The 13,287-nt window shown below is 46.4% G+C and overlaps 1 protein-coding gene across 1 annotated transcript in view; it reads left to right on the top strand.

The window, feature by feature from the left end:
* The window catches only part of itprid2 (ITPR interacting domain containing 2), a 125,250-nt gene that overhangs the window by 73,559 nt on the left and 38,404 nt on the right, over window positions 1–13,287 (top strand). The window contains exons 14-15 of the mRNA XM_056288975.1: window positions 6,507–6,729; window positions 6,838–6,889. Of these exons, the coding sequence (XP_056144950.1) occupies window positions 6,507–6,729; window positions 6,838–6,889 (275 nt within the window). The remainder of the gene's footprint in view (window positions 1–6,506; window positions 6,730–6,837; window positions 6,890–13,287) is intronic.

Here is a 13,287-nt window from a genome sequence, read left to right as displayed (position 1 = left end):
ACCTTACAACTTCACTGACTTGGTATCTTGTGGAATTTCTTGTTTGTTTTTGTTATCATTTATTATTTGCTGACATATAATATGTATATAATGCTAACCTATATAATTTTAAGTTATATATAATTATATATATATAATGTATATAATGCTGACATGTATCTTAAGGGCAGAGAGAGCCACAACACAGGCAGTTTATTGCATTTGAAGATACATGGTACTTTCATATCCATATAATAATAAAGTGAAACTTGAACTTGAATCTTTTCCCTCATCGGGAAAACAAAGCAACTACCAGGCTAGCTTACTGGGTCCTCTCCTGTAGTACTGCAGAAGTTACCTATGACGGGCTAGCTTAATGTGTCCTCCCCTGTAGTACTGCAGAAGTTACCTATGATGGGCTAGCTTACTGTGTCCTCTCCTGTAGTACTGCAGAAGTTACCTATGGCAGGCTAGCTTACTGTGTCCTCCCCTGTATTACTGCAGAAGTTACCTATGACGGGCTAGCTTACTGTGTCCTCTCCTGTAGTACTGCAGAAGTTACCTATGGCAGGCTAGCTTACTGTGTCTTCCCCTGTGCTACTGCAGAAGTTACCTATGACGGGCTAGCTTACTGTGTCCTCTCCTGTAGTACTGCAGAAGTTACCTATGGCAGGCTAGCTTACTGTGTCTTCCCCTGTAGTACTGCAGAAGTTACCTATGACGGGCTGGCTTACTGTGTCCTCTCCTGTAGTAGTGAAGAAGTTACCTATAGCAGGCTAGCTTACTGTGTCCTCCCCTGTAGTACTGCAGAAGTTACCTATGATGGGCTAGCTTACTATGTCCTCCCCTGTAGTACTGCAGAAGTTACCTATGGCGGGCTAGCTTACTGTGTCCTCCCCTGTAGTACTGCAGAAGTTACCTATGGCAGGCTAGCTTACTGTGTCCTCTCCTGTAGTACTGCAGAAGTTACCTATGACGGGCTAGCTTACTGTGTCCTCCCCTGTAGTACTGCAGAAGTTACCCATGACGGGCTAGCTTACTGTGTCCTCTCCTGTAGTACTGCAGAACTTACCTATGGCAGGCTAGCTTACTGTGTCCGCCCCTGTAGTACTGCAGAAGATACCTATGACAGACTAGCTTACTGTGTCCTCTCCTGTAGTACTGCAGAAGTTGCCTATGACGGGCTAGCTTACTGTGTCCTCTCCTGTAGTACTATAGAAGTTACCTATGACAGGCTAGCTTACTGTGTCTTCTGCTATAAGACTGCAGAAGGTACGTATGATGGGCATCTGGGTAGTACTGCAGAAGATACCTATGACAGGCTAGCTTACTATGTCCTCCCCTGTAGTACTGCAGAAGTTACCTATGGCGGGCTAGCTTACTGTGTCCTCCCCTGTAGTACTGCAGAACTTACCTATGGCAGGCTAGCTTACTGTGTCCTCTCCTGTAGTACTGCAGAAGTTACCTATGACGGGCTAGCTTACTGTGTCCTCCCCTGTAGTACTGCAGAAGTTACCCATGACAGGCTAGCTTACTGTGTCCTCTCCTGTAGTACTGCAGAACTTACCTATGGCAGGCTAGCTTACTGTGTCCGCCCCTGTAGTACTGCAGAAGTTACCTATGATGGGCTAGCTTACTGTGTCCTCTCCTGTAGTACTGCAGAAGTTACCTATGACAGGCTAGCTTACTATGTCCGCCCCTGTAGTACTGCAGAAGATACCTATGACAGACTAGCTTACTGTGTCCTCTCCTGTAGTACTGCAGAAGTTACCTATGACGGGCTAGCTTACTGTGTCCTCTCCTGTAGTACTATAGAAGCTACCTATGACAGGCTAGCTTACTGTGTCTTCTGCTATAAGACTGCAGAAGTTACCTATGATGGGCATCTGGGTAGTGTAGTGGCCTATTCCGTTGCCTACCAACATGGAGATCGCCAGTTTGACTCCACATGTTGCCTCCAGTTTCATTGGGCATGCCTACAGACACAATTGGCCATGTCTGCAGGTGGGAAGTCGGATGTGGGTATGTGTCCTGGTCACTGCACTAGCGCCTCCTCTTGTTGGTCGGGGCGCCTGTTCAGGGGGGAGGGGTTAACTGGGGGGAATAGCGTGATCCTCCCACGCACAACATTCCCCTGGTGAAAATCCTCACTGTCAGGTGAAAAGAAGCAGCTGGTGACTCCACATGTATAGGATGAGGCATGTGGTAGTCTGCAGCCCTCTCCGGATCAGCAGAGGGGGTGGAGCAGCGACCGGGATGGCTCGGAAGAGTGGGGTAATTGGACGGGTACAACTGGGGAGAAAAGCGGGAAAATTCTCCCAAAAGAAGGTTACCTATGACAAGTCCAACTCTGCAACAAAAACTAAGATGCTAGTTCAGTCTTAGTAATGCAGCGAGCAAGCACATGGAGAGACAGAGAGCGACGGACAGACAGATAGAGAGAGTGAGAGAGCGAGAGAGGGACAGACAGAGAGACAGAGACAGAGAGCCAGAGTGAGAGAGAGACAGACAGACAGACAGAGAGAAAGAGAGAGAGAGATAGAGAGGGAGAGAGAGAGACAGAGTTTATTTCTACACAAAATGCAAATCCTCCTGACAAATAATCATCACACAAGCTGTGTGTGCACTGCAGCATAATATGGTAACAACAGGCCGGGGTGCAGAACGCATGATAGCCACCCCCTCCTACCACACACAACCAACACAACTTCATATAAGGACACACATCATGACAGCATGCACACAGCCAAGCAGCCATGAGCAACACAAGCTTCAGGACCATGGACAGCGATCATGGCATTCTGGGAACCCACCACCACAAACAGACAGACTGACCGGTAAATCTGCCTAATGACCGTTTTCCCAAATAAACCTTAACAAATACTTAACAGTGGCAGCCATGGTAACACAGCAGCCTGTGAGACTTTAATAAGCTACCCTCTGTGTAGGTCTTTAATAACCAACCCTCTGTGTAGGTCTTTAATAAGCTATCCTCTGTGTAGTTCTTTAATAAGCTACCCTCTGTGTAGGTCTTTAATAAGCCACCCTCTGTGTAGGTCTTTAATAAGCCCCCCTCTGTGTAGTTCTTTAATAACCAACCCTCTGTGTAGGTCTTTAATAAGCTTCCCTCTGTGTAGGTCTTTAATAACCAACCCTCTGTGTAGGTCTTTAATAAGCCACCCTCTGTGTAGGTCTTTAATAACCAACCCTCTGTGTAGTTCTTTAATAACCAACCCTCTGTGTAGGTCTTTAATAAGCTACCCTCTGTGTAGGTCTTTAATAACCAACCCTCTGTGTAGGTCCTTCATAAGCAACCCTCTGTGTAGGTCTTTAATAACCAACCCTCTGTGTAGGTCTTTAATAACCAACCCTCTGTGTAGGTCTTTAATAACCAACCCTCTGTGTAGGTCCTTCATAAGCAACCCTCTCTGTACGTCCTTAATAAGCAACCCTCTGTGTAGGTCTTTAATAACTACCGTCTGTGTAGATCTTTAATAAGCTACCCTCTGTGTAGGTCTTTAATAACTACCGTCTGTGTAGGTCTTTAATAAGCTACCCTCTGTGTAGATCTTTAATAAGCTACCCTCTGTGTAGGTCTTTAATAAGCTATCCTCTGTGTAGGTCTTTAATAAGCTATCCTCTGTGTAGGTCTTTAATAAGCTATCCTCTGTGTAGGTCTTTAATAAGCTATCCTCTGTGTAGGTCTTTAATAAGCTATCCTCTGTGTAGGTCTTTAATAACCAACCCTCTGTGTAGGTCTTTAATAAGCTACCCTCTGTGTAGTTCTTTAATAACCAACCCTCTGTGTAGATCTTTAATAACCAACCCTCTGTGTAGATCTTTAATAAGCTACCCTCTGTGTAGGTCTTTAATAAGCTATCCTCTGTGTAGATCTTTAATAAGCTACCCTCTGTGTAGATCTTTAATAAGCTATCCTCTGTGTAGGTCTTTAATAACCTACCCTCTGTGTAGGTCTTTAATAACCAACCCTCTGTGTAGATCTTTAATAAGCTACCCTCTGTGTAGGTCTTTAATAAGCTATCCTCTGTGTAGGTCTTTAATAAGCTACCCTCTGTGTAGATCTTTAATAAGCTATCCTCTGTGTAGGTCTTTAATAACCAACCCTCTGTGTAGGTCTTTAATAACCAACCCTCTGTGTAGATCTTTAATAAGCTACCCTCTGTGTAGATCTTTAATAAGCTATCCTCTGTGTAGGTCTTTAATAACCTACCCTCTGTGTAGGTCCTTCATAAGCAACCGTCTGTGTAGATCTTTAATAAGCTACCCTCTGTGTAGGTCTTTAATAAGCTATCCTCTGTGTAGGTCTTTAATAACCTACCCCCTGTGTAGGTCTTTAATAACTACCGTCTGTGTAGATCTTTAATAAGCTACCCTCTGTGTAGGTCTTTGATAACTACCGTCTGTGTAGATCTTTAATAACCAACCCTCTGTGTAGGTCTTTAATAACCAACCCTCTGTGTAGGTCTTTAATAACTACCGTCTGTGTAGATCTTTAATAAGCTACCCTCTTTGTAGGTCTTTAATAACTACCGTCTGTGTAGATCTTTAATAAGCTACCCTCTGTGTAGATCTTTAATAACCAACCCTCTGTGTAGGTCTTTAATAAGCTACCCTCTGTGTCGTTCTTTAATAAGCTACCCTCTGTGTAGGTCTTTAATAAGCTACCCTCTGTGTAGGTCTTTAATATGCTATCCTCTGTGTAGGTCTTTAATAAGCTACCCTCTGTGTCGTTCTTTAATAAGCAACCCTCTGTGTAGGTCTTTAATAACCTACCCTCTGTGTAGGTCTTTAATATGCTATCCTCTGTGTAGGTCTTTAATAAGCTACCCTCTGTGTAGGTCTTTAATAAGCTACCCTCTGTGTAGGTCTTTAATAACCAACCTTCTGTGTAGGTCCTTCATAAGCAACCCTCTGTGTAGGTCTTTAATAACCAACCCTCTGTGTAGGTCCTTCATAAGCAACCCTCTGTGTAGGCCTTTAATAACCTACCCTCTGTGTAGGTCCTTAATAAGCTATCCTCTGTGTAGGTCTTTAATAACCTACCTTCTCTGTAGGTCTTTAATGACCTACCCTCTGTGTAGTTCTTTAATAACCTACCGTCTGTGTAGGTCCTTAATAAGCAACACTTTGTGTAGGTCTTTAATAAGCAACCCTCTGTGGAGGTCCTTAATAAGCAACCCTCTGTGTAGGGCTTTAATGACCTACCCTCTGTGTAGTTCTTTAATATGCTACCCTCTGTGTAGGTCTTTAATAAGCTACCCTCTGTGTAGGTCCTTAATAAGCAACCCTCTATGTAGGTCTTTAATAAGCTACCCTCTGTGTACGTCTTTAATAACCTATGCTCTGTGAAGGTCTTTAATAAGCTACCGTCTTTTTAGGTCTTTAATAAGCTACCCTTTGTGTAAGTCTTTAATAACCTACCCTCTTTGTAGGTCCTTAATAAGCACCCTCTGTGTAGGTCTTTAATAACCTACCTTCTGTGTAGGTCTTTAATAACCTACCCTCTGTGTAGGTATTTAATAACCTACCCTCTTTGTAGGTCTTCCTTGGTGATTTAGAAAGAAGAAAGAAAGCCACTTTATTTTATCATTGTAGTTGTTCAGTTAGAGTCAACGTTGTCTCTGCATTGAACCATCCTATTGTATAGGAGCAGAGGTTAGCTGCAGCTCCCGGGGACTAAGTCCACTTCTTCTTTCCACTGCCTTGCTCAGGGGCACAGGCAGGAATATTAAGCCTAACAGGCATGTCTTTTTGATGGTCGGAGGAAACCGGAGGAAAGCCATGAGGAGAACATGCAAGCTCCTCACAGAAAGGACCTGGGATGGCCTGGGGGTCAAACCCAGGATCTTCGTGCTGTGAGAAACAGCTCTAACCACTGGGCCACCGCGCTGCCCGAACTCTTTTTATGAAAAGATAATCTTAAAACAGTGTGGCTATTAAATTCGCAATGATATCCTTCTCATTAGCGGTAACGTTATGTGTGGCTTCCATCGTGAACCAACAGGCTAGCTAGCTAGTTCATCCGTGTTTTGTTTTTGTTTTTCACTAGCTTTTGATTCATATCCCCTGCAGTGAGTGGAACTTGTCATAAAGTTAGCGATAATAAAACCGACCCAGTTAGAGGGAAGATATGATTGGTCAGTTTTACTGTCGTTTGAAATTACTCGCTATTGCTTGAACCTCTGTAAAATTATAGCTGGACCATCAATCACCGAGCTGAAACCATCCCAGCAAATGCAGAGGCAGCAAAATTCTGGGAGACAAACGTTCTTCTTTCATTTAACCCTTCACATTCCAACACAAACTGGATAGGCAGGTCTGAAAAGTGTACTTCCTGAGAAACATTTTGTTTAGATGCTGATTGTCTCTGAGGCCCAGAGGGCATTGACGGTATCCCTCTGCTGTAAAGATGACTAACATGTTATCTTTATTAGCATTCCCCACTGAACATATCAGACATGGCTAGCTGTGAGCTAACCACCTGGTCATCTCTGTCCTGCTGACAGCCTGGAACCAAACGTCTCAGGACCAACAGCCAATGGAGAGTCGCCACCAGAGACAGCTGACCTGAAATCAACCAATCAGACTGCCCAGCACAGCAGTCCAGAAAATGGAGAGGAGGAGCAGCAGTGGACCTCCATCCTGGAGGGAGCTCCTCTGGTTCTGCTGTCCAACCCACAGCTGGCCCAGCTCAGGACGGAGACCAAGGACTCCTTTGAGATGGAGGAGGTATTTTTTAATAATAATAATAATTTCTTTAGTTAACTCAGAGGCAGCGTTGGGTTGTGTGTTGTAACACTGTTGTGTGTGATGTTGTTTCTCTGGTTGTGTGCTCAGGTACAGAGTAACGAAGATGACGTTCTGCCACCAAGAACCTCCAGAATCAATGGTGAGTTTACTTCACCTACAAACCACATCCAAACCACTGACATCCAAACCACATCCGAACCACTGACCTCCAAACCACTGACATCCAAACCACATCCAAAACACTGCCTCTAAAGACTGATGAGTTGACTGTAAGAAGCCTCAGAGACTTACACATACACACATGCACACACACACAGGTATGAGAGCTCAGTCAAACTGAAACAGGCTGATGTTAGATTAAAATAAATGCCTTTATAAAATCTTTGTTCTGCTAAATTAGTTGTTTTGTTCATCTTTGCCACTCTCTCCTTCTCTGTTTAAGCTCTCTCTCTCTCTCTCTCTCTCTCCCTCCCTCTCTCTCTGCACTGCATGCTGGGAGGTTGGGTGTGTCAGCGTGAGTGAGGGTGGTGAATGTGAGATTGGCGCGAAGTTTGAATTGTGTGCTGTATTTTTTGGGATGTCCAGCCCCTCTCCAGGTGAGGGGCTGGACATCCCAAAAGGTTGTCCCTTGTCTCCAATTCTGTTTGTGATATTCCTGGACAGGATCTCAAGGCGCAGCCAAGGTGAGGAGTGTGTCCATTTTGGGAACCTCAGAATTGCATCTCTGCTCTTCGCAGATGATGTGGTTTTGTTGGCTTCGTCACAACGCGACCTCCGGCATGCACTGGGGCAGTTTGCGTATGAGTGTGAAATGGCCGGGATGAGAGTCAGCACCTCCAAGTCTGAGGCTATGGTTCTCTACTGGAAAATGGTGGATTGCTCCCTCCGGGTTGGGGATGAGTTGTTGCCTCAAGTGAAGGAGCTCAAGTATCTCGGGGTCTTGTTCACGAGTGAGGGGAGGATGGAGCGGGAGTTTGACAGGCGGATTGGTGCAGCATCAGCAGTAATGCGGACATTGTACCGGACCGTTGTGGTGAAGAGGGAGCTGAGCCAGAAGGCAAAGCTCTCGATTTACTAGCCAGTCTTGGTTCCAACCCTCACCTATGGTCATGAGCTTTGGGTAGCGACTGAAAGGGTGAGATCGCGGATACAAGCAGCTGAAATGAGTTTCCTCCGTAGGGTGTCTGGGCTCAGCCTTAGAGATAGGGTGAGGAGCTCGGACATCCAGAGGGAGCTTGGAGTAGAGCCGCTGCTCCTTCGCATCGAAAGGAGCCAGTTGAGATAGATCAGGCATCTGATTAGGATGCCTCCTGGGCTCCTTCCTTTGGAGGTTTACCGGGCACGGCCAACTGGGAGGAGACCCCGGGGTAGACCCAGACCTCGCTGGAGGGACTACATGTCCAGTCTGGCCTGGGAACGCCTTGGGATCCCCCAGGAGGAGCTGGAGGGCATTGCTGGGGAGAGGGACGTCTGGAGTGCCCTACTTAGCTTGCTGCCACTGCCACCCGACCCCAGAAAAGCGGCTGAAGATGAGATTTTTTGGGATGTTCCCCTGTATTCTTCATCTGTCCTGTGTGCTTGATCAGGTAAACTTTCTCAATACTTTTTACCAGTCAGTCAGTGGTTTTCAGGAGGAATGGCGTCTCGGAGGACGCCATTCCTCCGTCCATCCGTCACGGGATCCAACGGTCCCACCAGATAATAATAATAATAATAATAATTTTATTTATATAGCACCTTTCTAAAACAATGTTACAAAGTTCTTCACAAAAAAAAAAAAAAAAAATACAGATAAGACCAGACAAGGCAGGAATAAGGGTAAGATCAAATAAGGGTAAAATTAAAAACAGTAAAAATAAAAACAAATATCAAACATTTGTAAAAGCTTTCATAAAAAGAAAAGTTTTAAGATGAGATTTAAAAGAAGCTAAAGACTCAGTTCATCTTAGCTCAGCAGGAAGAGAGATCCATAGTGTGGGGGCTCTAACAGCAAAAGCCCAGTCACCCTTTGTAACCAACCGCAGGGCTCCATCTGTAGACCATCTCCAGACCATAATGGTCGAGGGGGGACCTACCAAATCAATAAATCACAAATGTATAAAGGAGCAACACCATACCAGCAATACCAGAGCCCAGTGTGACAGTGCAGGAGGTTTTGTTGGCTGTAGGAGAGCTAGTTGGTCATGGCAATTTACTGTTTGCTTCCAGGATGAACAAGGCTGTATTGGTGTTTTTGAAGGAGGAGCTTCGTGTCAGTGAGATGATTGACAGGGGTGTAGTTATCAGGGATATCTTTGGTGCTGTCTCGCCTTCGTTGGTTCCCTCTACCAGAACCACAGTGTCGGGTGTTCTGCCGTTTATCTCCAACGAGCTGTTAGGAAATGAGCTGTGGAGGTTTGGTAAATTTGCCAGTGATTCTAAAACTGTCAGTCTCGGATGTAATATCCGAAGCTGAAACAGCTTCAGTCACTCAGGAGACAGGTGCTTATGTGTTTGGACTCAGCGACACAGAGTTTAGAGGTTTGCTTTAGAGTTAAACATGCTAATGGCTCATACAGGGTGTATGCTAGTTTGGGGCAGGTGAAATGTTTTGAGTGTGGGGATGTCGGCCGTAAGCGGCTTGCATGTCTGCATACACAGCAAGCAGAGGCAGACAATGCGGATGCTAACATCCTGCCCCCTGACAATGTCAATGAGACAGATGCTAACATCCTGCCCCCTGATAATGTCAATGAGGCAGATGCTAACATCCTGCCCCCTGATAATGTCTCTGAGGCAGATGCTAACATCCTGCCCCCTGATAATGTCACTGAGGCAGATGCTACCATCCTGCCCCCTGATAATATCTCTGAGGCAGATGCTAATGTAAACTACTAATAAGACACGTTAGCCCCTAGCTAACGGGTCTGACCCTTTAGCCGAGCGGTTAGTGATGTCGCCTTGTGGTGCAGTACACCCCGTATCGAATCCCGCACCGGGCAAGAAAATAACCGGTTACATTGGTGGCAGCGATGGGATCCGGAAGTGTGCAGATCCTCAGAAGTCTCTTCAGAGCGCGGGAATAACAAAGCACGAGGGCGCGCTTCCGGGAAGGGTGACGACTGTAAACTAGTAATAAGACACGTTAATCCCTAGCTAATGGGTCTGACCCTTTAGCCGAGCGGTTAGTGATGTGGCCTTGTGGCGCAGTACACCCCGTATCGAATCCCGCACCGGGCAAGAAAATAACCGGTTACACTAACATCCTGCCCCCTGGTAATGTCTCTGAGGCAGATGCAAACATCCTGCCCCCTGGTAATGTCTCTGAGGCAGGGAGAGGAGAACAGAGCCAGTCAGAGGAACAGCCTTCTCCACTAGTTGTAGATGAGGAAATAGGCTCTCAGCCTACGGCAGGAGTCGCCAACCCACCGATCGTGGTCGACAAGTCAATCTTGGAAACATTCCAAGTTGATTGTAACAAGTTTTTCAAAATCAGAAAAAAATTATCATAAATGTCAAAATGTTTTCATTTGTTCATGATTATTTATTTTAATTTCAAACGCACCCTGTGTGAGCCCTGTGTGTACTGATGGTGGTCCAGGGGCGGGGAAGGGGTGTATCTGGCCAATCAAATACAGTTTCTATGTTAACGGCTGACAAATGGCATCCCTGACTCCAGCCTTAACTAGCTCAGGCACTTGCTGTTACGCTGTCGAGCTATCAAGCTAACGATACACAATGGTGGAGGCACAATGGAAAAAGTAAAAAACTTATTTTCACGTAGAATGGGAACGGGATTTTCTGTTCACCATAGTAAAGAAGAAAAAAAAACGATTTGCCTGATTTGTCACCAGGCTGTAGCGCTCACAAAAAAGGGTAATGTGGAGCGGCACCACAACACCATCCACCCCAAGCTCCAAGACACCTACCCACTAAGAGCTTCGTTCAAGGAAAGTTGATGTGCTCAAGTCTATATTGAAAGCACAGCAGTCACTTTTTACCAAACCAGCAGCTAAAAGTGACGCTACAACAGTGGCATCCGTCCGTGTCAGCTATCTTCTGGCTGAACAGAAGAAACCGTTCACTGATGGACAGCTGTACAAGGAGGCGATGGCCATTGCTGCCGAGACGTTATTCAAAGAATTCAAAAACAAAGAGGACATTAAAAATGCTATTGGAAGTGTGCCACTTGGCCCAGCCACTGTGACAAGAAGGGTGGAGTCGTTATCGGACAACATGAATCAACAAGTGCTCAAGGATTTATCACTTTGTCAGTGCTTTTCGCTGCCATTTGACGAATCCCAGGATATGACAGACACTGCACAGATGATGGTGTTTGTTTGCATGTCTTTTAAGGATTCAGCTGCTAAGGAGGATTTTCTCACCCTTTTACCATTAAAAGGGAGGAGAAGAGGTGAGGACATTTACAAGAAGTTTAAACGTTATAGCCATGATAACAGCATTTCCATTCATAAGCTGGTAGCGATCACTACAGATGGGGCCTCGACAATGTGTTGGGTGCATTCGGGCTTCATTGTACTGTGCCGTCGTGATCCCAATTTCATTCCTGACCTATGTAACCTTTATGATCTTCAAATTGGTATTCTCTCCTTAGATCATGAAAAAGCATTTGATAGGATGGACCATGGCCATTTGTTTTCAGCACTTAAGGCTTTTGGTTTTGGTGACCATTTTGTATCATGGGTGGGGTTATTGCACAGTGATTCTGAGTATTTGGTGGAGGTTGAGCCAGCCAATCCCTGTGCAGAGGGAGATAAGGCGGAGTTGTCCCATCTCAAGGCAGCTTTACAGTCTGGCTAATGAACCTCTGCTGTGTAGGCTGAGGAAGCTGTCTCAACAGGCTTTCACTGTCAGGGACACAACACAACCTTCCTTTGATAGTTTCTGCATATGTGGATGGTTTAAATGTGTTTGTCAGGGATCAGGGGGGTGTACAGGAACTACGGGACAGTCTGGGTTTATATCAGAAGCTTCATCAGCAAAAGTAAACTGGGCAAAGAGTGAGGCCTTACAGGTAGGGCAGTGGAGAGAGAGGGCAGCACCCAGTTTGCCTGAAGTGGGGGAGAAGAGGGATAAAGGTGTTGGGGGTATTTTTAGGCACGGAGGCTTATCAGAGGCAGAATTGGGAGGGTGTGATGGAGAAAGTATGTGCCAAGTTGTCTAAATGGTAATGGTTGCTACCCCAGCTGTCGTATAGGGTTCGAGTTTTCATAGCCAATAACTTGGTTGCCTCGATGCTGTGGCACAGACTGACTGTTCTACCTCCACCAAGAGGCCTGATTGAAGACGTTTAGTGGGCCTTAGTGGACTTTTTCTGGTCAGGGCAGCACTGGATCTGAGCCCCTACCTAATACTTGGCAGTGGAAGAGGGAGGACAGGGTCTTGTGGACATTGCCTCTTGAGTGATGGCCTTTAGGCTGAAGACCGCACAGAGACTGACTGCTTAATCACTGTGGTGTGCGGTGGCTAGACACAGCCAAGCTCATTCTACGGAGAGCTGGATGAGCTGGGGTACAGCTGGGGTACAGTAAGCAACTGTTTCTGCTGAGGCTGGAGGAGGCAGATCTCACAGGCCTGTTGCCTCTCTGCACCTCCGTCCTGGATGCATGGAAGATCCTGAAGGCCTCCAGAGAGCCTGCTGCTATGGCTGGTCGGTGGCTGTTTGAGGAGCCACTTTTTTGCAGCTGCTTCATTCCGGGCTGGACCCTGTCCTCAGCCACCATAAGAGCTTCTCTGAAGGAGGCCGGATGTGTGAAGCTGGGACATCTGCTGACACCCGTGGGGGCCCTGCAACAATGCACCAAAGTCAGACCCAGGTTGTTGAGTCATATTATTGATGAGGTGTGTGCGTCACTTCCAGAGTACCTGAGGACATTTTTGATGGAGAACTGTGAGCTGGCGGGCCATTGGGAGGGGGATGTGGAATATAGATTTCCACAGTTGACTGTCTCTCCTAATGTGGGGGAGTGACAGGAGGTGGAGGGCCGACTCCTTTCTTTCACGACCCCACGGCTGGACAAGTTTGAGGACCTGGGAAAAAAGGCAACTTACGTCTTGTGTGTGAAGGCGAGGCACTTTCAGTCTCTGCAGGCCCTGAAAGCGTCGAGGTGGTCTGAGTTTTTTGGTCCAGGCTCTTCCCTGAAAGGCTGCAGGTGGTCCCTGCACAAGCTACCGGTTGAAAACACTCAGCTGACCTCCAGTGGAGGATTGTGCATGGAGCGATAGCCATGAACAGACACAGAGCACACCTGGATGCTGACCACAGGGAGGCGTGTCGTTTTGCTCACAGTGTGAAACTCTAACACATTTGTCCAGTGTCCTGGGCTGGTGGTGTTTTTGATTTGTAGAGGGGCTGGTTTTGGGGTTTGGGGAAGGCTTTTTCTTTTCAGTTGTTTGTCTATGGTCCCAAGTACCTAGCCAGGGAGGAAGGTACCCACACACTTATATAAATCTCATATCAGCTTCTGCCAGATTAGCCATCTGGCTGAGTCGTAAGAACCCCGGGTCCAGGTGGTGGGCTGTGTGGCCCCTGTGCAG

Source organism: Lampris incognitus, chromosome 11 (genome assembly GCF_029633865.1).
Source record: "Lampris incognitus isolate fLamInc1 chromosome 11, fLamInc1.hap2, whole genome shotgun sequence".
Taxonomy (NCBI): domain Eukaryota; kingdom Metazoa; phylum Chordata; class Actinopteri; order Lampriformes; family Lampridae; genus Lampris; species Lampris incognitus.
Note: the sequence above shows the minus strand (reverse complement) of the source record. Positions and strands in the feature narration are given on the sequence as shown.